The sequence below is a fragment of the Rattus norvegicus genome, chromosome 1 (genome assembly GCF_036323735.1).
Source record: "Rattus norvegicus strain BN/NHsdMcwi chromosome 1, GRCr8, whole genome shotgun sequence".
In the NCBI taxonomy this organism is placed as follows: Eukaryota; Metazoa; Chordata; class Mammalia; order Rodentia; family Muridae; genus Rattus; species Rattus norvegicus.
This window is the reverse complement of record NC_086019.1, coordinates 217,817,774-217,843,407: the sequence shown is the minus strand read 5'-3', so window position 1 is coordinate 217,843,407 and position 25,634 is coordinate 217,817,774. Positions and strand designations below refer to the sequence as shown.

Genomic DNA, 25,634 nt, shown 5'->3' with positions numbered 1-25,634 from the left:
AAACCAGTTCTCTTTGGGTGGGATTTGGGTGTGGAGAGCTGTGACACAGGGTTACCTTTGGGCACATGAAAACTGGAAAGGGAGTTTTTTTTTCTTTTTTAATCAGCACAGATAATAATTCTAGGTTCATGTATAATAATATCCTTTATAATAAAATCAAAATCAACTGATCAGTGTAGTGATTAATCTTTTTTTGTGAATATTTGAAAGATACTGAGAGCAATCTTTAAAGGGATTTCAAAGGAGAATTAATTGGGTGGAGAGTACTCACCCTGATTGTAGGTGGGCAATATCTTCCCACAGCAATACAGAAATAGAGGGGGTTGGGGGGTGGGGGTAAGAAAGCGATGCTGCCACCTGCTGGCAGTTTTGTGTATCAGCTTTGTTATTGCTGCTGCTCCCATTATTGGCTGCCAACAGAGCCCACCTTTGGCTTTTCAACATAGACTAAAGACTAGCAGCTCTCCAGGAATCCCCCAGGCTTTCAGTGCTAGATCAAGATTGTGGGTACATTTAGCTTCATGGACTTAGTAGTCTCTCCCCAGCACTGCTCAACTACCTAGCCATTATCATGAAAACTAATCTAACACATTCCCTTTGCAATATATATTCATTCTCTCAGTTCTGCTCCTCTAGAGAATTCTAAGACATTGACCATCTCACAAAAATGGTATCATATTTTATACACATGTCTGCCCTACACACATAAAGAGAAAATATTAGCGAGGAGTGAATGTCATCTTGACAGTAATGGCGGCACAACGGCTAAAGAAAAGCTGCTCTTTCCACAATCCCTGTTTCAAAAGACATTCCATGATGTTGAGATTCCCAGAGGTTTCTAGATTTTACTCCAACATCTTGTTATAATAAATTTCTCTGGGATACTGAAAAAGACATCATGTATCCAACTTCTGTTTCAGTCTGGGAACATCTGGACATTGTCTTACTGTGAGACCTGCAGAAGATTCTCTTGGCTGGTAAGCAGGAAGAAGCCAATCCAGAGACTTGGAAACAGAAAATAGGATGAAGTAGATTGTGGAAAAAGTACACCAGTTGTGTCCTCCATGGTTTGATGGCTTCTGAATGAAGGGGATAGTAAGCCTCAGAACTGCTCACTAATCAACCTTATTACCCCTGGATCCAGGGACAGTAATGAATCATAGCCAATAATAAAATAATAGTTTCTGCTGTGTCCCTTGTGTGTCAATAGGTGGCAGAGAGGAGAGAATCTATGTCTACCCTCAGTTCTGAGCTTTGTACATCTGAATGATTAGTAGCCTAACATTATGAGCCTGAGATGACCACCAGTCCCTTGCCAGGCAGGCCTGGATGGGTTCTCAGGAAGAGACTAGAAGAATCCCACGTAGGACTGCAAGTCCTAGGAAGGAGTGAACCTGCAATAGAAGAACCTTGCAAGGGGCAACTAGGGTGGAGTGGGGTGGGGGTAGTGAGGAGTGTGCCCAAGAAGACCACAAGACTGGTGTCATGGAGCCTGGACATGGAGCTAGCCTGAAATGACCATCAGTCTGATGCCCTTCAGGGCTGGGAGAGGTAAACCATGACTGAGATGACGCCTGCCTGGTGCCGTAATGTATGAGTGAGGCATAACATTCCCCAGGCCATTCCTGAGATGCTCAGACACTCAGAGACCCTTGGCAGCACCAAAAGGAGCTAGTAAGTGGAGGAGAAACTGAAAAGAAAGAGGAACAGAAGGATGTGGGCACAATGAAGAGACTCAAGGGTAGTGAGGAACAGCCTAATATGAGTAGCTAGTGATGTCACCTGGGATCATGAAGGGGTCCTGGCCTGATCTGCTGCCATGGACCATATCTGGGTCCATGGTCCTACAGCAGCAGAAGTCTGTTACCAGCAAAGGCCAAGCAGATATCCCTGGTCTGGGCTGCTGCCTGGGGACATGTTGATGTCTGAGGGCTCATCTGGACATCATGGGACAGCTGGTTCTGGTGGGCTAAGAGCAGGAGAGCTGACCTTGCACCTAGCCAGCTCAAGTACGCAGGAGAGAGTAGGGCACACAAATGAGGAGTTGCAGGTGAGTGTTCCTCAAGGATAGGAGCATAGGAGAGCCGGCCTTACTACACCTGTCTCCCTTGAGTGGCATGAATAGGAAAAGATAACCCCTCCCACCTCTCCCCTCACCGCCTATGGCAGGTAGGAGACCTGGCCCTGGGATCATGAGAGCAGGAAAACTAGACTTACCCCTCACGAGCTATAGCACTTAGGAGGGTGGGACCTGCATCTTATCTGAGCAGCCTAGTAGAGCTGGCCCTGGATGTGGGGTTGCTAGTGAGTGAGCCCCAAGGGTGTAAACATGTCTTTGCAACAAGCCATCTCCCACCCTTTCCTTTGCCATCTATGGCAGGCGAGAGAGCTGGCCTAGGGTTATGAGAGTGGGAGAATTGGTACTGTCCCTCACTGGCAATTGTGGGTGAACTTCCCCTAGGGCCTGAGAGCTAAGAGCTTGTGGTCTGACAAGCTCAAAAACCTCTCAGGCCCAGATCCAGGACTTTGAATTGACCAGCTTCAACATTTACTTCATCAATGAAAAGCTGAAGTGTCTGAAGGGAGTGGTCATACAGATCCAAAGCTACAAGATCTCCATGACACAGGGCCACAAGATATCTGAGGGGAGTCCTGGTGAGGATCCAGTATTGATAGTGTAGCAGAAGTCAGAGGCCTTGAACCAGACCAAGAATCATTGCAATGAATATTTGCTAGTAAAGAAGTATAGACAGAAGGGTATACTGTGGGACACACTGTGACACACAGTAGCTTCCATAATGATATTTTTTTCTCTGTTAGGTGGAGGGGTACGTATGAAAGGAGGGGAAGTTAAGTGGGATTGTGGTGTTAAGAACCAATAAAAGGTTAAAAAAATAGCAGTGTCATAACTCATTGGGTATTCATACATATATTTTTTGTTCCCTTTTTTTCATTGGGGACATTTCCTGGTAACTCTCTAACTACCAAAGAAATACTTAGTCAGTTGTTTTCTACTAGTGATCTAGATTTTTGAGCTTCTCAGAAATCATCAAGTATTATGCAAGTTCATTGATCAAAGCGTTTGAAAATGTAGAATACTGTTTATTTACCTGTAGATCCTAGTTTTGAACCCCATGCATGATTCCTCTGGCATGGAGTAGTTACAGAGCTGAGAAAAGCTGCTCTTACTGACATTCTACTTAACTCCACAAGAGCAGTGGCTTCGGGGAGTATGATGTCTAGCTCCAGTCACCTTCCTTGTCCCATCTCTGCCACAAGCAGTGTTCACGACTCATGAGTTTGGGAAGAACAAAATTTTTGCTTAGTTCTGATCCTCATACCATTGTGGGCCCACGCGGGGTGTGCAGAACTCCATCGACTCGAAAGTCAGGATCTGGAGGCAATGCTGTCATCAGCAGGAGCAAACCAGCTTGGAAGAACACCTCTGCCAGTTTGAATAATAACTTGGTCCACTCTCTTCATTGGCACCTAATAGACATGTAAGTATATTGCACGCTGAAGATCAACATCAGAAATCAACTTTTCTGATATCCTCAGCAGGTTCAGCTCTGTCCCTAAATGTGTGTTCTAGATCTAGGACAATTAGAGACACAAAAAGCAATCCAGCGATAAAAATGTCAGTGCTGGGATGGTATTTTATGGGAGAGGAAAGCAACCTACAAGTCTCCCAGAACTCAGCCAATTAGTCATTTTCCTGGTTACTGGAAGTCTATGAAAGGGGAAGTAAAGGCTCATTCAGATGTCCACCGTTTGTAAGCACCACTTCCTGTGCAGTGAGCACGGAAGAGGAAGTGCTGGGGACACTCAGAAGTTGCAAGTAGGAACCAAAGTTCAGACTGAGAAAATCGAGGTTAAAGCTTCTGGGATTTCTGAGCGCTCAGCTGGAAGTGACTGAGTAATAAGGCGGACAGGCTCAGGTAGGCAACCCTGAAGAGGGATTTCTCTGTACAGCACTCTCTTTTGGGGATGCATTGTAAGAAACTGCTGACGCTCATTAAAGCCGTGGAGACACTGGGGCACTTTAGAACTAGACGGGCAAATGTAAGGGGTATTGGGTTTACATCTGTCCCAGGTGTTTCTGGTCCTATGATCTTGGTAGTCACTGTCCTAAGGTCAGGTGATTAACAAGAGCAGGGCTATTGGACCTGCAAAGGCTTTCACTAATTGGGCAGCCTACGGGCTGAGAGTGGAACAGAAAAGAGAGGCAAATTGAGCTCAGAAACCAATTCCATAGGCAACTTGGTCCTTCCAACTATCAAGGGCACAGTTCTGACTTTGAATCTCAGGTTATGACCTCAGGACTTCTCACACTGCATTCAGCTCCTTCTCCACACCGAAGAAGACTCGGACACAGGCTGCCGCCGGCAGGTGGGAAAATAGGGAGAGGAACCAGAGTCAGAGACAACCGGGGTCCAGCACCCAACAGTGTGTAGGCAACTGGCTAATAATGAGAACTTTAAATATCTATTTAGCATCAAGCCTATGTCATTATAAAACCATGTGTTAATTTTCACACATAAATCAAAATTGACCTCTGAAATTCATTTTTGATTATGACTTTACTAACAAATAGAATTAGTGTGAGGGTTCTAAAATATAATAAAACGTGTCGGGCAGATGCTGAAAATAATACTATGAGACAAACAATGAATAGTTCTCAGTCGTTTGAGTAGTATGTAACGTGAATTAAAAAAATTAAAGTTCTAATTTTAATTATATCTTGAGACTGGTAGAATAACTTGAGGATAAAACTCATCAAAATAAGGGCCAGCACACTCAAACATGATAGCAACTAGGAAATGAATGCTACATTTTGGAAGTCTTTTTATTACAGTTACTTGTGTGTATATGTGCATACACATGCATGTATATGTGTGTCAAGGCAAATACACAGGTCACAGACAGTGTGCACTGGATCTCTCCTTCTGTTCTGTGGGTCAGCAGATTGAACTTGGACCATCAGGTTTGAAGTCAAATGCCTTTATCCGTGAGCCATGTTGACGGTTCCATTCTGCAAGTTTTGTGTGAACATTTGGGTCTGCATGCTGGGACCACTGGGAGTTGTTCTTGTGTTCTGTATATGTTCATTGTCTGAAAACAACACTCTATATCAAACAGAAAAAAATCTTCCTGAATCCAAGGCTTGGGTTTTTAAAATTTCTTTATTTGTCTAGTTTTTTTTTTCCCCTGGAGGACAAGAATGCAGTAAGATACAAATACACACTTATAGATTTGATACTGGGAAGCTGGATGTGCAGTTCTTTGTAAGAGCTGAGTCCATTTTTCCCTTCCAGCTGTGGGAACTCCATCATGATCCCACAAGTAGTGATCAATGATACCGTCACAGTGACTTCACCAAATGGAATCAGCTTTCCTCAAACAGACAAACCCCAGCCTCCCCACCAAAGGCAAGACAGTCTGAAGAAACATCTGAAGGCAGAGATCAAAGTGATGGCGGTAAATCCCACTCAAAATACCCTGGGATGGGCAGAGGGCAGAGGATGAGGCTCTATATATTGGAACCAGAGATAAATTTAGGGGTGGGGGGAACTTCAGTAGAGACCTGTAGACTGGTGGAAGGCCCTTGGAAAGCTGCTTACATTTCTAAGACTTTCCACAAACTGGCAAGTATTTCCTATATTTCAATATATTTGGACTGTAATTCAATGACCTTATTCCATGAGTCATTGAGATTTTATTGTTTAGTTCTTTTTTTTTTGTAGTTTTGGAGAGTATTTGCTAAGTATTTTATTTATGAAAACATTTATAGCTACATTCTATGTTCTCTCTGAGGGCAGAGCATCCTTATTCTCTTTACTGAGAAGAGATGATACAAAAAGACCATTGGTTTGCTTCTCTGTGCTCATCTAGGACATACTAAAGGGACTTTTGGGTATCGGGTGATGAGAATAAACATATCTTTTGTGCTATGAGGAAAGATGGAGGCTCTTTGTCAGTGTTGTCTGTACACAACACTATCTGCATGGGTTTTTGTGTTACTTAATCCCAGAACTTAATGGAACTGATGGTCTTGTCTTGGGCATACATAATATCCTCTGGATTGCTTTGAAGCACATGTAGCAAAACATTTATAAATTTTGTTAATCAAAATTACAAGAGCTGTGAGTCTGTAAAGTAAAGAAGGGTGTCAGGAAGCAACATTTCCCTTTTAATATAGAGCAAGGGTTCCCCAGAATGAACAACAGGACTGAAAGTGCTATGGAGCTTGACAGACAGGCTGGCCCTATGAGGTATTCTGTGGGCTCTGGTTGATAGGGAGTGAGGTTTCCACATTCTAGTGTTCAGTGGGAGGGCTTTAGATGCCTCTTCTTCCCACAAGAGGGAGCAGGAGACTTGCTAACTATGCACTCAAGCTCAGCTCCAGTCAGAAGATGCCAGAAGGGATCATGAACATGGTGGAAATACTTGAAGGTGGTCTGAGGCTCTGGCTGATCCATGTCCCTCACAGAATGACCTTTCCCCTCTCACTGCAGACTTTGTGCACTGTGTGCTCACTGGGATGTTGTAGAAGGTGGCAAAGCATGGGCACCATGGGAAAAGTAGAGAGGTCCTTCTTGCCTTTGCTGGTTTAATCATCCTTCTTTCTTCTTCCTTCTTTCAACAGGCAATCCAGATCATGTGTTCTGTGATGGTGTTGGCTCTGGGAATCATTTTGGCATCTGTTCCCTCTGTTCCACATTTTACTTCAGTGTTTTCTGTCCTGTTAAAATCTGGATACCCATTTATGGGGGCATTGTTTGTAAGTAGACTTCTTTGGGGGAGTAAGATGGGGAGGACAGAGAAGGGAGTTGTCAACTAGCTACATTTCTGTCTACTGTGAAAAAAGGTCAGTGGTAGACCTTGCTCTCCTGTCGGTCATCAGAGAAGGCCTTAGTGTAAAAGGGCAGCAGTTATGTCATCCTGAAGATTTTCCCATCTAATCCAAATAAACATTTCTTATGAATCTCACCCTTTCATGACATCTCTTAAGCTTTGATGACTTTAACGGCGTTCTGGCTTTAGGAGAACGTACAGGAAGTAGGACCCAAATGATCCAGAGCTTTCTGTATCATGCAAGGACACCCAATAGATGACACTGCAGGAAGGAACACTTTTATGTTTAGAATATGGCTTTGTTGGAGGCACTCAGGGTAATAGACTGGATACTCCTCTGAGACTCCTTCATGTCTGCAATCAGGAGGTCACGAAGGTCCTTTTCCCAGAGGACAGCTTTCCTCTAGACCGATGTGGTCAAATCTCACTCACAAGTGAGGTTTCCTGTCACTGTGGCTTCCCATCTGCTTACTACAGCTCGGTAACAGTTTCCCCTTCCCTCTTCCTCCATTTCTTTCTTTGCTTCATCCGCAGCTCGACCTTTCCTTCTGTTGTGTCAATGATTTTTGCTTTACTCAGGCAATAACATTGACTTCATCCATTGTTCATGATTATTCTTTTGTCCCAGGGTCCATTCTAGGACCCTTAGTTGTTGTCCCTTCTTGGTCCTCTCCTGACTTCCTCATCTGGATCTCTTACATTTTCCTTATGGTGACTTTACTCGATGACTTTGATAGGAATGTTTGATGGAATGTTTGGAGATCTAACCAAGGCCAAGATGATGAATGAATAGGTGATGAGAGAGGGGAGGCACCATTCTGTCAGATCACATGAAAGATGCATATGTCAACACATTTCCCTGTTGAAGTAACCCTCCACATGAAGTTGTGCTGTTGCTTTTATTCTTCAAGTTCCTCCATTCTGTGGTCTTCTCATGTCAATCAGCATTGCTCACACGGGAAAAGGCATTATTTTTGGTTTAAATTTAAGAACATACACTTAGAGCTGGTGCAGTAGCTCAGCAATAGAACATTGAGTAGTATGTATAGGGTGCTGAGTTTAACCCTCAACATCACCAAGAAAAAGAATAGTTTATGTGTATAGGCACACTGATAAATTCTGGAGCCTGAAACATCAGATGGTCTTGCATTTTAAAATTCATCTTCAGAAATGTTCTATTACTTGACCTCTGTAAGTCTACTGAGGCTGAGAACATACTTTTTCTTTTCTTTTATTGGATATTTTCTTTATTTACATTTCAAATGTTATCCCTTTTCCTGATTTCCCCCTCTGAACCCCCGCTATCCCATCCTTATCCCCCTGCTTTATGAGGGTGCTCCCCCCCCACCCATTCCATCCCACATCCCTGCCCTGGCATTCCACTACACTAGGGTATCAAGCTTTCACAGTACCAAGGGCCTCTCCTCCTATTGAAGCCTGACAATGCCATCTTCTGCTACATATGCAGCTGGAGCCATGGGTCACTCCATGTGTACTCTTTGGTTGGTGGTTTAGTACTTGAGAGCTTTTGGGGTTATGGTTCGTTCTTCCTATTGGATTGCAAACCTCTTCAGCTCCTTCAGATCTTTCTCTATTGCTTCCATTGGCAACCTGGTACTCAGTTCAATGGTTTTCTGTGAGCATCTGCCTCTGAATTTGTCAGGATCTGGCAGAGCCTCTCAGGAGACAGCTATATCAGGCTCCTGTCAGCATGCACTTCTTGGTCTCCCCAATAGTGTCTGGGTTTGGTGATTGTATATTGGATGGATTCCCAGGTGGGGCAGTCTCTGGATAGCCTTCAGTCTTTGCTCTACACTTTGTCTATGTATTTCCTGTATTTTGTCCCACCCCCCCTTTTAAGAAGGACTGAGGCATCCACACTTTGGTCTTCCTACTTCTTGAGCTTCCTGTGGTCTGTAAATTGTTATGTTGGGTATTCCAAGCTTTAGGCTAATATCCACTTATCAGTGCGTGCATGTGTGTTCTTCTGTGATTGGGTTACCTCACTCAGGATGATGATGTCCTTCAACAGAAGAATGGATACAAAAAATGTATATTTACACAATGGAGTACTACTCAGCTATTAAAAACAATGGATTTGTGAAATTCTTAGACAAATGGATGGAACTGAGAACATATTTTGCTTGACTTTCTGAATAGTGTTTAAGAAAGAATTCATGCTCTCCTGCCTTTTGTTTTCATTCACCTGGTGTCTGGAGCTACCAGCTGGTTTTCAGCTCTTGCACTGCAGTTAACAAATTGGATTCTGTTTTTGTTTTTTTCTTCTTTTTTTGTAGGAACTAGTAAATCTTATTTTCAAACTCTTACAAAAATGTGAAGGATACACTTCAGAAGCCATTTTGGGAGGTAGTATTATTCTTACATTGAAGCCAAACAAAGATATTACAAGAAAAGGAAACCACTGGTGAAATTCCCAAGAACGTAATTTGAAAATTCTTCCTCAAAATAGTAGCACACTGAGTATAACAGTCCATAAAAAACATCGCTCAGCATGGTCAAGTGGGCTTTGCTCAGATATTTAAATGTGGTTTAATTTACCGAGTAAATGATATTCCTTTGTTAATGGAGATACAAATCCAAAACAGCAATTTCTTGGTATTTTTCATTCTAAACAATCATCTTGTATTTTTCTTCAAAGATTAGACTCCAAAATTTTCATTTCCAATAAATATACTCATTTGCTATCTTTTAAGGTGCTCATTAATTTTAATGCTATAGATTCAAGCTCATATCTGTCTTTTCTTAAAAGCTTTCTAATTATCACGTGGGCAAGGGGAGAATCTGTGCGTCTTCATTCTGTGTGTTTTAAATCACTGGCCATTTTTTACCAGGGCTTTTCCCATTGGAGCGTTTCATAGGCCCCAGATACTAACTCTGCAGCCATTCTACACTTGTATGCTGGCTTGACAATGTTTTTTTTTCTTCCCTGAGCAGTTTGCCATCTCTGGAATTCTGTCTGTTATCACAGAGAAAAAGATGACTAAGCCTTTGGTGAGTACTACAGCCGTAACCTACAACAAGTTAGTGAGAACACTGCCAAGCCAAGAACACTTCTAAGCCAGTTTCTCCATATTGAATGTTAGAAGCTAAGTTTAGAATAGCTATTTATTAGACTTAGGAGCTCACTCTGAATTCTTTGTAACCCTGTGCAGAGTGTGTTCTTCCTACCCTGGTGTCCCAAATAAAAGCTTATATGATATTGACAATCAGTGCCCAAGAATCTCTTGCAAAAATATCTGCTTCCTTATGATGCCGTCTATAAATAACCGGCTCTGGTATCATCAACTTCACTGCATTAGGCTACGTTGGAGATTAGTAATCATACCTTTGGGACCATTCATCCAATAGGCTGAAGATTCTAAAGGACTATAAAGGAAGCAAAGGGGGAAAAAACCATTTTCTCTTTATCTTTCATTGGCCATGACGTGATCTTTTATGTTTCGCCAACTCCTTTCTGTAAATGTCACCTTTATTTACTTGATGCGATTATCATCTTGGAAGCTTACTGCTGAATAAGCTCACCTTTTCTAATTCTTTCTGAACTCTGGCTGGCCAGTTCAACTCGGCTGTTTTGGCTCAAATTCCTCTGCAAGCTCACTGATTCAACCTGGCTTCTAATGCTTAACATCAAACTAACTTTGGCAATTTGTTCTAATCTGTAGCCTTCTTACTCTCTGGCTTCAACTGCCTCTGCTGACCTGCACTGAACTGCATGAATTCATGAATGAACTCAACTCCACCGCACTGCACTCACTGCACTGACTCCCAACTGACTGGTTCTCTCCCTCCCTGTATTGCTCTTAAGTAGATTCTTTTTCTTGTGCTGCTCTCATGAGAGTTGGGCGTATCCTTTATCTAACTCTGTCAAATCTTTCTGATTCATCACTTTGTCTACCTCTCAATTATCATCACTTTTCAAACATTAGTTTGCTTCCCTCTACAAACTAATTTTACCTTTAGAGGCGTATACTAAGGACATGTTTGCATTTCAGCAGGTTTATACAAAGCTAGGTCTTTGGATGTGATCGCTTGTCAAAACAACCATGTTGCTAGATTAAAATTCTTCTACACCTTTCCATGATCACGGCCTGATCAATGGCGTGAGCCAAAATATTTCATTAGTCTCTCAAGCTGATCACAGGAGGCATTTTGTCAAAATAACAAAAAGTCTTAAAACATTGAAATTTTATTTATCAGTGGTGGAACAAAAAGGTTTATAGAAAAGGTATATCTATTGTGAGTTTGCTATATAATTTCACCCACTAAATAAAGAAATTAAGAAAACAGATTAGATGCTGTTCACATGAAGAGTTTTCTTCCACATTTGATCTATAACACATGAATTATGACACTTTTGTCAGGACTCACTTTGAGCATCCCCATTGTGACTATTGATCAAGATGTTAAAGAGTATGACTTGTTAGTGGGCCAAAGCATCAGAACTAAGTGATTTATTTAATTCTGAAAAGAAAAGTGGCTTATCAGGTGAAATCATACTCTATTATATCACATATGGAATACTATTACCTTTATACATATATCTATAACCTATAGAAAGGTCTTGGCTCAATTCTTACATTTCATAAGTCAATGAAAAAAGGAAGCTGCTTCTGAGATCAGTTTATCTCCCTACATTGTGAATGCTGTAGACATGAGATCCAGGGTGAGAGCAGGAAGTCACTGAGGAACTGGGTACTTGAGAATACTAAGTGTAGGGATAGATATCTGGTCTTGTGTCTTCACATTCATCCAGTCTTGACTGATTTCCTTCTTACTCTCACTGTTTGTATTCATATTATATAATCGTTTGTCCTGTGTTGACATAAGATAGAGTCTTCTGTACCTGTTGACTCTTAGCATAGCCTGTCATATGCTTATACACATTACAGGGCCTGAATGCTACAAACCATATCCTCACATTTATCTTCAGGTGTGCAAGCTTCTGAGAGAGAGGTAGTGTGCCAGGTGGTGGTGGGATTAACTCCTTTACCCACCACTTCTGTGTGCTCCTGAGGGTTCCATGGAGGTTTCTAAGTGTATGAGTCAGATTTACTCTTCTGCAACAAACACGTGGGTTGAATCAATTTATAAAAAGGAATGCTTTATTTGGGCTCACATTTTAAGAAGTTCTCAAGCATGGCTGGGTGAATCTGTTCCTTGGGAACCAATAGAGAGACAGAGCGTGTTGGGAAACAGGGTATGACAAATCTTCAATCAGGCTACACTTGCTAACGGTTCTACCACTTCACACTAGCATCCACCTGGGAATTAGGTCTTCATCACATGTTTTTATTGGGGGGTTGAGGTGGGGAGGCATTCTAGATCTAAACTATATCACTGAAGGTATTGGCAGATAGGGAAAATTTGGTTTCCTCACTCCTATCTGGCTACACTTTATTGGAGATTTTTCAGGCTGGTCTCACAGGATGCTACTTGCAGTCAAGGGTGCAGCTTCTGTCTGGCATGGGATTCTACTTATCCGCTCAGCTCACAATTTACCTTCTGGATTTATATGTTTGTAGACACTAAAGGGCACAGAAAAATAAACTATTGTAGTCTTAGATCCTGAAAGAGATAAGTGGCTGGGCCGATTATAACGCAGTGAATGAGAGGAATATTTTACATGTGTTGTCATTCCAGGTTCAGTGCAGCCTAGCTCTGAGCATCCTGAGTATCCTCTCTGCTCTCATAGGCCTTGTTATACTCTCTGTCAGTCTGACTGCTTTAGAGCCTGCCTTGCAGCAGTGTAAGCTGATTGCCACACAACAACCAGTCACAACCCCACATTATTATCGTTTCTTTCACCATGAACTGGCTGACAAGAACTGCTTCACGGCCAAAGCTGCTCTGACTGTAAGTATTCAAAAGGAAATGTTCCAGGTTTTAAAGATTTTTTTGACAGCTGATTTCTTCTGTTCCCTGACTCAAAACTCTCTATTCATTCTTTTTTTAAATTTTTTGCTTTTAACTTATTAGTTTTTTAAAACTAACATATAAAGTAATTGGTTTCATTGTGACATTTTCATAGACATTTTTATTTTCATTTTAATTCTTTTTTGTGCATTTAAGATAAAGCCAGAGCCAGAGCTATGAAAGACAGAAGCAAGAATGAAGATATTGTTGAAATTCTACCCAGAGGGGTCATGTAGTAATAGCAAAATTTTTTGAGAGATTACCAAATTAAGTAGATGATAAAACTATAAAGACCACTTCCTATTTCTTAAGAATTAAGAAGATGCTGCAGTTTTAGAGGCATAAAGGATGAGGTTGTGAAATCAAGAGTCTTAGACTATGGGATGGTGAGTTAAGACAGGCAAGCGAACCAGAAAAACAAAATAAAACAAAAATTATCGCTTGTTTTAATTTTTTCAACAAAGCAAAACAAACAAAAAAAAACCCAGATGAGCAGGAAATGAATGAACCCTGTTGCATGTGTGTGATACAGGCATGAAGTGAGCTGAGCAAACCTCAGCCACTTGCTGAGGAGCAGTGTGGGAAATGGGGAAGTGGAGGGAAGTCAGGGCATCTACTCCCTTCAGTAAAACAGCAAGGAGAACCAAGCCTGTGTGGAGGTGAGTTCACTGCAGTTTTCATTGCAGCACAAAGAGATGAGCTTGTTAAACGAAGAGGAAAAGAAATACAGAGACATGGAGAAGAGTAACTGCAGTTATGTGAAGGACCTCTATTTTATTGGAAACACATTCATTGTCCTGTAACCTTAAAAGTCAGATGAGTAAGACACAGTTGGACTAGGGACAGATAGTCAGTTCTCCTCAACCACAGGTTTTCAAAGTTCCTTATAGTGCTGGGCCCAGGGAGTCTTCCTTAGTTAAGGAAACCACAGTAATAAAAAGAATATTTGCATTAGATGCATAACAATATGAGTAAATCAATATCTGGAATTACTAAGCCTGATTTTAGAAGCATGAAGCATTGGGGAAGAATGTGGGTAGACCACAAAGAATGATGGCATCATGGAATAGTACTAGCTGGTGTGTATTTGCTGGGACAGTGTCTAGGTATTGGAGGCATGTTCCATCTCTCTTCTATGTGTGTGTGTGTGTGTGTGTGTGTGTGTGTGTGTGTGTGCCAATAAATAAAGAGTTTACAGTGTGACCCTCATCTTCCTTCCTATCAAATGGTCTTCATGAAAGACATCCTAGGAGATCAGTCATGGCTGAGACCCTTTGAGTTGATTTGTGATGTCACAGACTTAGAAACTGGATTGCTTTTCTGCCTTTTCACCCCCCAAAAGATGCATCAAAAGGAAGAAGGTTCTATCAATGCTAACTTTTACAAAGAGCTTGCATTGTCAGAACCTCACTAACCCTCACAAGAATCTGCAGATGGAATACTACACAGGTGTGTGATAAGAGAGCAGACGGAAGCTAAAAAAGCAGAGGCTTGCCCAGCCACACACTAAGCAGCAGAAGAGAGCCAAGAGCAGGAGCTGCTGACTCTGACCTGGGGTCACGACTCCTCTCTGCTCCCTCATTCAATGAACAGTGTAGTCAGGATCTGTGCCTAAGAAGAGTGAGAAGTGGCAGAAAAATGGTTTCGTTTATTTAGTTTGTCCTCTTTATCTACTTCCTCCAAAGAATGAAGGAAGTAGGCATTAATTTTAGTCCATTTGTAGGTTTGGGAAGAGCCATTCCTTTCTTGATGGCGTCTCTGATGGTGGAGATGGTTTCATCTCTACAGTCACCTCCCACCCAGGTATGAGGGCTTCAGCTGACTCGGTCACACCAACCTCTCTTCTTTTGAATTTAGGGAGTCTTTTCATTGATGCTGATCAGCAGTGTGTTGGAGCTTGGCCTGGCTGTCCTCACTACCATACTGTGGTGGAAGCAGAGTTTTTCTGATTTCTCTGGAGTGAGTATGCTAGAGACCTCTTGAAACTTGCCTGGTTTTCTTGTGGGATATATTTGTCAATGCTGCTAAGAATATCAAGCAGAATAATCAGTCATCTTGAAATGTAGATCACATGGATTTTTCATAGTGAGACCTCAGTAGTTATTGGCGAGAGGAGACAGAAGTGTAGATGATGAGGGGTACCTGGGCAAGAAATAGTTGTACATCACATAGTTTGTTTTTTTCCAAATAAGCAATTTTAGTTTGAGGAAGTTAAATGTGTCTTCTGGCAGTACTCCAAGTTTTCCTGTAGTCAGGGATCCCTGTTGATACTGTTTACTCAAACTAGAACACAGCTGCCTCCCTTCTAATCAGCAAAACTTCTCTAAGAGTAACTATCCTCTAATAGTCTAAACTTGGCCATGGCTAGTTGAACACGTGTATGTTCTTAGCCCGCTTTGAGATTCTTAAAAATCTTCCTTACCTCAAAGATACTAAGGACATGTTGTTAAATCAAGTCACACAAAGCTTAGCTCAACTGAATACTTTTCACTACCCAAAGTCTTATTATATGTTGTGAATGACTACTACATGATGAACATAAAATTATATTTGAAGGAAATAATATTTAATAACTATACCCACTTATCCATAGGTAGAGGTAAATAGTCCCACATTTATTCAGTTAAATCTGAGTAAAGTTTGAAACTTGATATATTTTCTTTTTTCTAGAATGTGATTTTCCTGTCTCAGGACTCAAAGAATAAATCCAGTATATCTTCAGAGTCACTTTGTAACCCTGCATATGAAAAATAACTGACTTCATAAGAATTAAGTAGAAATTATATAACAGAAGACCAGTTTTTAACATGATTTAAAAAAGCCATTTATTGTGTGACAGCAATGTTTAATATGTGTGTGTGGTGGTTAATCAGCAACCATGAAAACCATGTTGGCTGGCTGGTATCTATTGCATGCTTCTGATTTTGCTTCAGTCAAAGCACAGACCCGTAAATTCCAATTTATGTAGTGGTCAAAGAGTCCAAGATATTTTCTCAAAAAACTAGAAGCATGTTTCATAGGGTTATAGTGGGGCAAATGGGTATCATTTCTTCTTATTCTTTGCACTTAGCTGCAGGAGGTACTAGTTAGTGCCTGAGATCTTAATCCGTGCATGTGGCATGGGACTTTATGCATCCATTTTATTCATAAGAACATGAAGACAAGTCACCTCTTATGAAGTCTCAAGGAGCATACAAAATATTGACCTCCAAATAAAGTCTTTATGTAACCCCATATTTCATTTGTATAGTTTTGTTTTTGCATTTAAGCCCATGGCATATCGCTTAGCACAGGCATGTCAAGATGAAGTACCTTTCTTCCCTCCTAAGTGCAACCAAAAGTTTCACCGAAAATCTAGCCAAGAATACTCAACATTTACTAAGAAAAAATCAGGACATCTCTTTCTTTTTCTTCCTGATTGAAAAATAAAAAAGAACGGTTGTATTTTTAACTTTTTCCTAGAGCTTTCTTTTTCTACTATAAATACTATATACAAAGCTGGAAGAAATAACATCAAGATTAAAGTGGATTAAACTGAATCTGAATGAGCATTCAATATTTAGCAATGTTGTGTGGGTACCAGTTGGGGTACTTGATTTTGGAATCAGCAGAGTTAACAGGATAGTGGTTCACAGGTTGACACTCACAAACCAGCTTTGGTCCTAGATACATAAGCAGACTGTGCTTCCTCAGTCGCTATGTGGAATTGGAACACAGACACTGAGGAGTTGGCAAAAATCTGCATATTGATTCCCTGATCTGTGTGTGATGGCATGTCGTGATTACAATGGTCAGTAGAAATTATTATATGTGCTTCTACTTGGGAAAATAATGAATCAAAATCAGTAATCATTCTCTTGGAAACGTTCTGGAGAGAGTGCCACCATCATGAACATGAAAGATTCAGGGTAATGGTTTCAATCAACTCTTTGTGTAACTTTTCTGTTTGGCCTACGCAGAGGACAAACAGACATTTGGACATGGCAGTTATAGGTCTAATTAGGTGACGGATCATATTGTTGCTGCCGTACCGTATGTGATTTTCTTTTTTTTTTCTTGTAAGCAAACTCATTTATCTCCTGATACCACATGCAGCAACTGGTCTGGCAAATGCTTTCCCCCCTCTATACCTCTTTGTAAGGCCCACCAAAACCAATTTACTTTCAGAAGTCAAAACCACCAGTATTCCTTCACTGTCCAGCCTCGAAAACATATTAATTCTCCCAGAGCCCATTTCTCTTTTTGTATTATGTTTTCTTAGACATGAATACTTCTGTATTGATACCAGATGTCTTTGTTCAGTGTTGCACTAATTTTGCTGCAATGTTTATCACCTGAAATAAAAGCTTAATATCTGAGGTGTTGGAGGCTTCTAGTGACTGTAACCCTCACACACACATACATTTTGTATGTACATGGTTGTCACGCTTGACCTGGTGAATTTTTCTTAGAGACCTTGTTACAATCCCAAATGGAGACCATGAATGACCATACATCCACACTCACACCGGAAGACACATTCACACAAACAGACACACCCACACCCAGAGAGAGAGAGAGAGAGAGAGAGAGAGAGAGAGGCAGGCATGTGTGCACATGCATACAGGTGTACACACACACACACACACACACACACACACATGTAGTCACACACTGTAGTTAATGAACTTCTGTGCTCCAAAAATAAAAAAAATTCAGAAAATTCCCCAGGGAAATAAAAAAAAAAGAGAGAAGCTATTGTTCTATTGTTTTTCCTTCTATGGAGGGATTTTAGGGGCATTTTTTTGAGATTTCTATTATTACATTCATTTGAGTACCTAGGTTGAAGTCATATTTCTGAGAAGTGACAGATATTGAGTATATAGTTCATAGCCACATAGATATCCAGATATTTTAATAACTGCTGCCCTTTTACACTAAGGCCTTCTCTGATGACAGATAGGAGAACAAGGTCTACCACCGACCTCTTTTTCACAGTAGACAGAAGTGCAGCTAGGTGACAACTCCCTTCTCTGTCCTCCCCGTCTTCATCCCCACAGAAGTCTACTTACAAACAAAGCTCCTACAAATGGGTATCCAGATTTTAACAGGACAGAAAACACTGAGGTAAAATGTGGGATGGAGGGAACAGATGCCAAAATGATTCCCAGAGCCAACACCATCACAGAACACATGATCTGGATTGCCTGTTGAAAGAAGGAAGAAGGAAGAAGGAAGAAGGACGATTAAACCAGCACGGGCAAGAAGGACCTCTCCACTTTTCCCATGGTGCTCATGCTTTGCCACCTTCTACAACATCCCAGTGAGCACACAGACCCTGGAAAAGCTTGGCAGAGACAGAAGAAAGGTCATTCTGGAGGGGATGTGGTTCTGCCAGTGCCTCAGGTCACCTTTAGGGATTTCTGTCCTTGAACCTTTTGCATGCTCATGACCCTTCCTAGCATCTCCTGGCTGGGCTGAGCTTGAGTGCATGGTTTACAAATCTCCTCTTGTGGGAAATAGAGCCATCTGAAAGCCCTCCCATTCTGAGCCTAGAATGTGAAAACCTCTCCTCACATCATCCAGAGCCCACAGAATACCACACAGGGCCAGCCTCTCTGTCAAGCTCCATAGCACCTTTAGTTCTGTTGTTCATTCAGGGGATCCCTTGCCTCCATATTAAAAGGGAATTTTTTCTTCCTGACACCACTTTCATCTCATAGACTCAGAGCTCTTACTTATAATGTTGATAAACAATTTTATCAACTTTTGCTACATGTATTTCAAAACAATACAGTGGATTGTATTCAAGGTAAGTCAATTAGTTCCATTAAGTTCTGAGACTGGGTAGCACAGAGACCCACACATAGTGTTAGTATAGACAAGACCGAGAAACAACTCACAGCAAAAATTACTTCTTTTCCATTTACCCCAGAAAGCTCCATTAGGTGAATCTAGAATTAAAACAGAGTAGAAAACCAGTGGTGGTTTTGTACCATATCTTTTCACTAAAGAGGACAAGGGCATTCTATACTCAAAGCTCCTAGACTCTAGCTTCAATTATTTTCATCAATAAAATACTTGGCAAGTACTCTTCAAAAATGAAAAAAATCCAAAAAATAATTAAACAACAAAATCTCAATGACTCCTGGAATAAAGTCATTGGGGTACAGTCCAAGTTCAGTGCAATAAAGGGAAATATTTGCCAATTTCAGAAGGTTTTAGTGATATGAGCCACTTGCCAAAAGAGCTTCCACCAGTCTACAGGCCTTGTGATCACTCTGTCAAAACTGAAGTTCCCCCTACCCTCAAATTTATCTCTTGTCCCAGTACATAACACCTCACTCTCAGCCTTCTTCCCACTCCAGAATGTTCTGAGTGGGTTTTACCACCATCACTTTGATCTCTGCCTTTAGATGTTCCTTCAGGCTGTCTGGTGGATAGGTTGGGGTTTGTCTGTTTGGGGAAAGTTGATTCTCTTTGGTGAAGTCATCATGATGGTCTCATTGGTGACTATTGTGAAATCATGATGGAGCTCCCTTGGTAGGAAGAGAAAATGGACTCAGCTCTTGTGAAGTACTGTGCCCATTGTAGTGGTTTGGTTTTATTTGGTTTTGTTTTTGTTTGCTTGGTTGATTTATTTTTCATTTTCCTCTTTTGTTACTTTTTTGCCTATTTGTTAGAGAGAGAGAGAGAGAGAGAGAGAGAGAGAGAGAGAGATGGAGAGAGAGACAGAGACAGAGACAGAAAGACAGGGAGAGATGGAGAGACAGAGAGAGATGGAGAGAGAGACAGAGACAGAGACAAAAGAGAAATTGGATGGTTGGAGAGGATCCAGGAGGAGATGGGGGAAGGGAAACCATGATCAGAATATATTGTATGATTTTCAGTAAGTCACTAAGTGCTTTGGTTTTTAACATAAAATAACAACAAAGAAACAAACTATCCTTCCTAGTTCTGCCCACACCCCCAGACTGTGCATCTTCATGCATTCTTGATGTGTCCTTTGGCAGAAGAAACTGGTGGTACAGGGAAACATAAAACCACAACATCTCAGATTCATGCGTTCTTCCCTCATAATGTTAACACACCCCAATGATTTTAGATTATAAACACCTCATATGAAGGGAAAGCCTGATTTCCTACATTGCTGCAGGAATGCCCAAATGTCCACACAAAATTTGTAAATGTAGCTCTGACTGATTCTCAGTGTCACCTAGAACAAGTGCATTGTCTTTATTCATTGACTTTTCCCATCCAGTTACTTTGCTAATAATGAGATACTAAAATTCAACCTTCAATGCTTTCCAATCCTTGCTACATTCCACTCAAAATATGTAACCCCATTTATCTGCTTTGTGCGTCTAAAAGGATTTTAGGATTACCACTTCACATTTTGTCATAATTTAGTAGACATAATTGTTTAGTGTTCTTATTCCCCAAACCAATCATTTATGTTAATTAATAAAATCGCAATTAGTAGGAAATTCAGAATCCAAAGTTTGATGTGCACGTGGAAGTAATTCATGCAGTGTACGGCAACATCAAATAAATGTTAAACAAATAGCCAAATTTCTCATTATTGCCCCATGATTATACACAGTTGGGTGTGGGACCCCAGCTGTCTCTGACTCTGGTTGTTCTCCATATTTTCCCACCTGCCAGCAGCAGCCTTTGTCTAAGTCTCTTCAGTGTGGAGAAGCAGCTGAATACAGCAGTGTGAGAAGTCCTGGATTCCTAAGCTGTGGTTCAAGTTTTGTCGGCATCCTAGCAATCATGTTTCTGAATGAGGAAGGACCATGTTCCCTGGGGAATGGGTTCCTTAGCTCCACTTGACTCCCTTCTGTTCTGTGTGCTTTTTTCAGCCCATAGGTTGCCCAATCAGTGAATGACCTGAGAGTTCTGCTCCTTACTTCAGTGATCACAAAGACCATTCAGCTAGAAACAGCCAGGACAGAAGTAAGCCAGATGCCCTGTCCCTTTGCCCATTTAATTCTGAAGTGCCCCAGTGTCTCCATTGCTTTCATGAGCATCAGCAAGTTCTTGTAACTCAGTCCCAGAAACAGAGTGAGATATACAAAGGGAAGCCTCTTCAGGGTTACCTACCTGAGCCTGTGTGCTTTGACACCCAGTCACTTCCAGCTGAGTTCTCAGGATCCCTAACAGCTTAACTCTGGCTTCTCCCAGTCTGACCTTTCATGCCTTCTTGTGAACTTCTAACTGTCCCCAGCCCTTCCTTCTGTTCTCACTGCACAAGAAGTGGTGCTTACAGTCTGTGGACATGTGAGTGTGCCTGAACTTTCTATATCAGAAACTCCCTCCCCCTTCAAAAAAAAAAAGAAACTCCCAGTAACTTCAGCAAAATCACTAATAGGACCAGTTTCAAGAGTCTGAGGATTGGGGTAATGAGTTGCAACACCCATCAGCTCCATGTAATGCCCAAGTTCATGTTCTTGAAATTTAGTTGTTTAGGAGTTGAGCAGAAAACAGTAACAAGCTGGGGGAATCCATTAAGATGAGAGAAAGGTTTTCTGAAAGACCTGTCTTCCTTCTAAGTATTTAATGAACTACCTTAATTACTAATGATATTACAAGTCATAGTAATATTGATGAATAAAACATTTCACAATGTACAGTAAAGGATGATAATAGTAATCATGACCTGTCATTTTTGATATATTACTTTATTATAGGCTTATACATTACTGAACACACTATTGTATTGTATAATTAATTGTAACAATTGGCCATTTTATAGTATTTTTGGTACCCTGTAATTCATACTTTTTTTTCAGTAACCCTTCAGCATTTGTGGGGAAAAGGCTGCACACAATATTTCAGCACTCATTAGTTAATTGTGTAGAGCCTTCCTCATCTTTTCTAACCTTATTCTAGATCACTAGACTTCTCTAACAGTGGATGGATGTGTCCAGAGAATTACTGGACACTTCTAGAAAAGTAATAGATGAGGAAAGGAACAAACAGAAAACTTTCAACACACCAGGAGTGACTTCGACCATCATGAACTCTAGATACAGTCATCAAGACAGGTGTCCCTGTGGCTTTCATGCCCTTGGGTGGACACTTTTTAGAAGGTGACTTTGACATAGAAGAGCCAGCTGCGGCAACCATACAGTCATATTCTGTAAACTTCTTTCCTTCTTTCCTTGGAGTCAACCAGAAGAAACCTAGGGAGACAGTGTGAGCCACTCTCACAACAGAGGGTTGTAATGTGGTGATTCCCTACAGGCTTCACAGCAGGGTGAAACAAATTAAACAACAACAATAACAACAACAGCAGCAGCAGCGGCAGCAGCAGCAACAACAACATCAACAACAACAACAACAACAATAACAAAACGATTCAGGAAGGGACAAGACTGAAACTCAGCTCAGCCCCATTTTGTTGTTTATGGTGCTAGACCAAGTTTTCTAGATTCTGGCCCTGATTGTATCCCTTTAGCCATATATAAGCACAGCACAGTTTCGGAGAAAAAGTATTCAAATAGCAAAGAACTCAGTCCCAAGTGCACAACAATTTAGTGTTACATTGAGATCCTTCATAAAGTACACCTGACTTTTTCACAAGAATGTGTACTGTTGACTCAGAGACACTACACTGCCCAATATTTAGGCTCTAGGGAGCTTGTTTTAGGAAAACACAATGCCTGGGGGTGTCAGCATTGGCCTGGCCCTAAGATAGCATAGATATCCCTTAGGTTGTGTTAAAGGACAAGTAACATCACTCATGAAGGTGGATTTTATGGTCTAAAAGCAGTGCTCAGGATTTTCGGTAAAACTCTGAGATAAGAAAAAAGAATTCTAGGAGACGTGAGCAGAGCCTGTCTCATCAAAGAGCAAAGGATCCCCAGGTTGTAAACCTACATCATTTCTGGCACTCCCTGAAGTACAGCTACTCATCTGATTACAGCGGAAATGTAAGCCTCCTGTTTAACTATCCTGGCTTCTCCAGTGCTCATCAGCGTGCACAAGGCCTTTGTTCCTTTACAGCTGTGAATTCTACAATTCCTCAATGAACTCTTCTGCTGAAGACACAGCTAAGATGTGGTATTTCATTGTCTGGAAGTTTCCTTTGTTCTCAAGGCAGAACAGCACAGAGAGAAAGGCCTGCTTGAGGTCTGAAGAAGACTGGCTTTTCTTAGAAGACCATCCTGAACTTCTGAAGCAGGAGCTATGGGAACAACTGCTGCCTTTAAGTGGGGTATATTCTACTAGCTGGGTTGCCTTGTGTGGCCTCAGTGGGTGAGGTAGCCTCACAGAGACTTAAAGTGCCAGGACGGGAGGGCATCCAAAGGGTCCCCACACACTCAGTGAAGAAGGGGAAGGAAGATAGAAGAAGAGTTGTGGGAAGGGGTGTCAATGAGCGTGCTGAGGGTACCTGGAAGAGAATGCGGGACAAGAGACACGAAGAAGGATACCAAGACAAGAGTCTGATCAAGGCGACAATTTTATTTTTCCCAAGGCTGAATTTATACAATAAATTCAGTAGCAGAGGGAGGGGGGAAGTGCGCAATTTTACACAGACCAAGGACACAGTATTCTTGTGGTCAGCTGATGTCAACTGGATGTTGGTTTTTCAGAAAGGTTACAGGTCATCACATTGGGCATCTTGACATCAGATGTATTTCTCAGCAAGGTCAGAACTTTATCATATCATTATTCATCCTGACCACCAGATTTGTATTAGTCTTCTGCAGCTGCCTGGGAGTTTTCCATGAACCCAGTCATACTTAGCTCTAATCATAATAACATCAATAATGGAGGGTTTCAAGGGTATCGCCCCAACAAAAGGGGGTGACCAGGAGAAGGGCAGTGAGCAGGATGTAAAGTGAATAAGTAAAAAAAAATCAGGTGTGTCTTCTTTTCTAGGATGCCTATTGTCACTGTTCCTTTCATATCATGCACTGTTCCCTGATCACTGTCCCGGAACCTGATGAATTAGTGCGGTGCAGCTGCTCTCCTGAGCTTTGACCATGGTGAAGTATAGCCTCTTCAGGGCAAGCACACCCACTTTCATCTGCAGGAAAATTTACTAATAGATTAGTTAAACCTGTCTACTAGACATCCCCTCACTGGTCTATTCTTCATTTCCATGCTCTGACGATTAGAAGTGAATATAAAGACATTTAGTACAGGGGACAATGCTTATTAGAGTATTGTGACAAAGTCCTACACACTAGACATAGGAGTGGTGTTTTTGCCGAGTTATCCCATACCTTCTCCACCCATCCATTCTCAGGCTCAATCTCTCCTCTTCTGTCAAACATAGGATATTTGAGCTTTATTTGGAAAGGTGAGTTCTGCAATTTGAGCAAAAAGCTACTCTCCCCAATCTGAATTTAGTTCTATCCTACCATTACATTCTTGGTGGTCTCCAGAGTCTGAGCCCTGCTCTTTAACCTTAAGATGAAAAACTATCACTAACCCACTGTGATCAGTCATCCAGGACCTTTGTTTTTTAAATATCACAACACCTTTGCAAATGCTCTGGTCCTCTGCCCACATCCTCTGGGAAATGCCTCTTCAGAGTTTGCATTCATTTAGATGCCATTTTCTCTTCTCTTCCCCAAGCCAACATGAGCGATTTCTATTGGTTAACTACTTTCTTTTTGTTTAATTTTTTTCCACTATAGGCATCTGCTGCTCTTTCTGACTAATTGTTAGGCTTTCTAATTTTGATCCTTACTTTCCCCTCCTAAGTATAGGCATGAAGAGTTACCTGCCTTAATTCTATCTCAAAATAATTCTCCTGGTGTCTTGACCTTCTTCATTTAATGATGATCGCTCTTATACCATGTCAGAACAGAAGTCAAAAACTAAGTTTTAACTTGTCTCTATTACTCTGAAACTAAGTTTCAGTATTTCATCTGTTTCTGCTACTCTTCTACCATCCAGACTTGCATATTACTGCTTCCCTCACCCACAAGGCTATTCATTTAGTTTTATTAAAGCCTCAACTTCTCAATTTATCAGTCAAACTACTGTTTATCTATCCCTTAAGGTATTGACAGTTTGAACCAAAAATTTCTTTGGTCTTTTGATGTACAATCTTGTGTAGCCCAGGCTGGCCTCTAACTCACTATGTAACAGCACTGGCCTTGTGCTGAGATTTTAGGCATACATGGCGATCTCTACCAATTTTTGGTAGTTATTTATCTACATGTAAATATGATGTATACATGATCATTCTTGTCATTCCCATCAACTACCTTCCAGCTCAAGTCTTCATCAGTTTATTCTTCATTCTTCACACGTGTCTTACCAAAGGATGTACACACACTCACAGTGTCCCTGATTTTACCTATCCATCTCACTACACTGAATGATTTAATAATGTTCTCTATTACCTATCACCCACCAATTGGCAAACACAACTGAGCAACAACTGTGCTAGTGAATGTACTCATGAATCAGATGATAGACGTCTTTTCATAAAGATTTATGTCTTTGAATAACCCATTATTGTTGAGGGTACAAAATATTTCTACATAGAAAATTTGTCATATATATGTGAGAAATACAGACAGACAAACACAAACACATGCAGAGAGAGAGAGAGAGAGAGAGAGAGAGAGAGAGAGAGAGAGAGAGAGAGAGAAGGAGGGAGGGAGGGAGGGAGAGAAAGAGAGAGAGAAAGAGAGAGAGAGAGAGAGAGAGAGAGAGAGAGAGAGAGAGGGAGAGAGAGGGAGAGAGGGAGAGAGAGAGACACACACACGATGGCTATATATCAGGTACAACTATAGCTATGGAGAATTCTAAAAGGAATCCAAACCACACCGTTTTTGTTTTATGTATTACTTTTTGTGTTTTTTACTAGTATTTTTGGCATTTTATATGGTTTTTGT

The 25,634-nt window shown here is 41.2% G+C and overlaps 2 protein-coding genes and 1 pseudogene across 5 annotated transcripts; 2 read left to right on the top strand and 1 right to left on the bottom strand.

Moving 5' to 3' along the window:
• The first annotated feature begins 1,188 nt into the window (after positions 1–1,188).
• Positions 1,189–1,286, top strand: LOC120100458 (small nucleolar RNA SNORA17; annotated as a pseudogene).
• Positions 1,287–3,801: 2,515 nt separating this feature from the next.
• On the top strand, positions 3,802–17,147 carry Ms4a6a (membrane spanning 4-domains A6A). Of its 3 annotated transcripts, XM_039101355.2 has the most exons (8): positions 3,828–3,938; positions 4,308–4,389; positions 5,316–5,478; positions 6,647–6,781; positions 9,811–9,867; positions 12,517–12,729; positions 14,647–14,748; positions 15,460–17,147. In XM_039101355.2, the coding sequence occupies exons 3-8, from the start codon at positions 5,332–5,334 to the stop codon at positions 15,541–15,543; spliced, it is 738 nt and encodes a 245-aa protein (XP_038957283.1). In that variant the 5' UTR covers positions 3,828–3,938; positions 4,308–4,389; positions 5,316–5,331; the 3' UTR covers positions 15,544–17,147. The 3 variants fall into 3 exon arrangements, with proteins under 3 accessions (XP_038957284.1, XP_038957283.1, NP_001395687.1); NM_001408758.1 differs by lacking the exon at positions 4,308–4,389 and having other exon boundaries at positions 3,835–3,938; XM_039101356.2 differs by lacking the exons at positions 4,308–4,389; positions 5,316–5,478 and having other exon boundaries at positions 3,802–3,938.
• Positions 14,418–19,375, bottom strand: Ms4a6bl2 (membrane-spanning 4-domains, subfamily A, member 6B-like 2). Of its 2 annotated transcripts, none has more exons than XR_590599.4 (4): positions 19,075–19,366; positions 18,672–18,722; positions 17,841–17,975; positions 14,418–14,931 (listed from the first exon to the last, which is right to left on the bottom strand). XR_590599.4 is itself a non-coding variant. In XM_063281024.1 (4 exons), the coding sequence occupies exons 1-4, from the start codon at positions 19,161–19,163 to the stop codon at positions 14,890–14,892; spliced, it is 234 nt and encodes a 77-aa protein (XP_063137094.1). In that variant the 5' UTR covers positions 19,164–19,375; the 3' UTR covers positions 14,418–14,889. The 2 variants fall into 2 exon arrangements, 1 of the variants encoding a protein (XP_063137094.1); XM_063281024.1 differs by having other exon boundaries at positions 19,158–19,375.
• Positions 19,376–25,634: the final 6,259 nt, after the last annotated feature.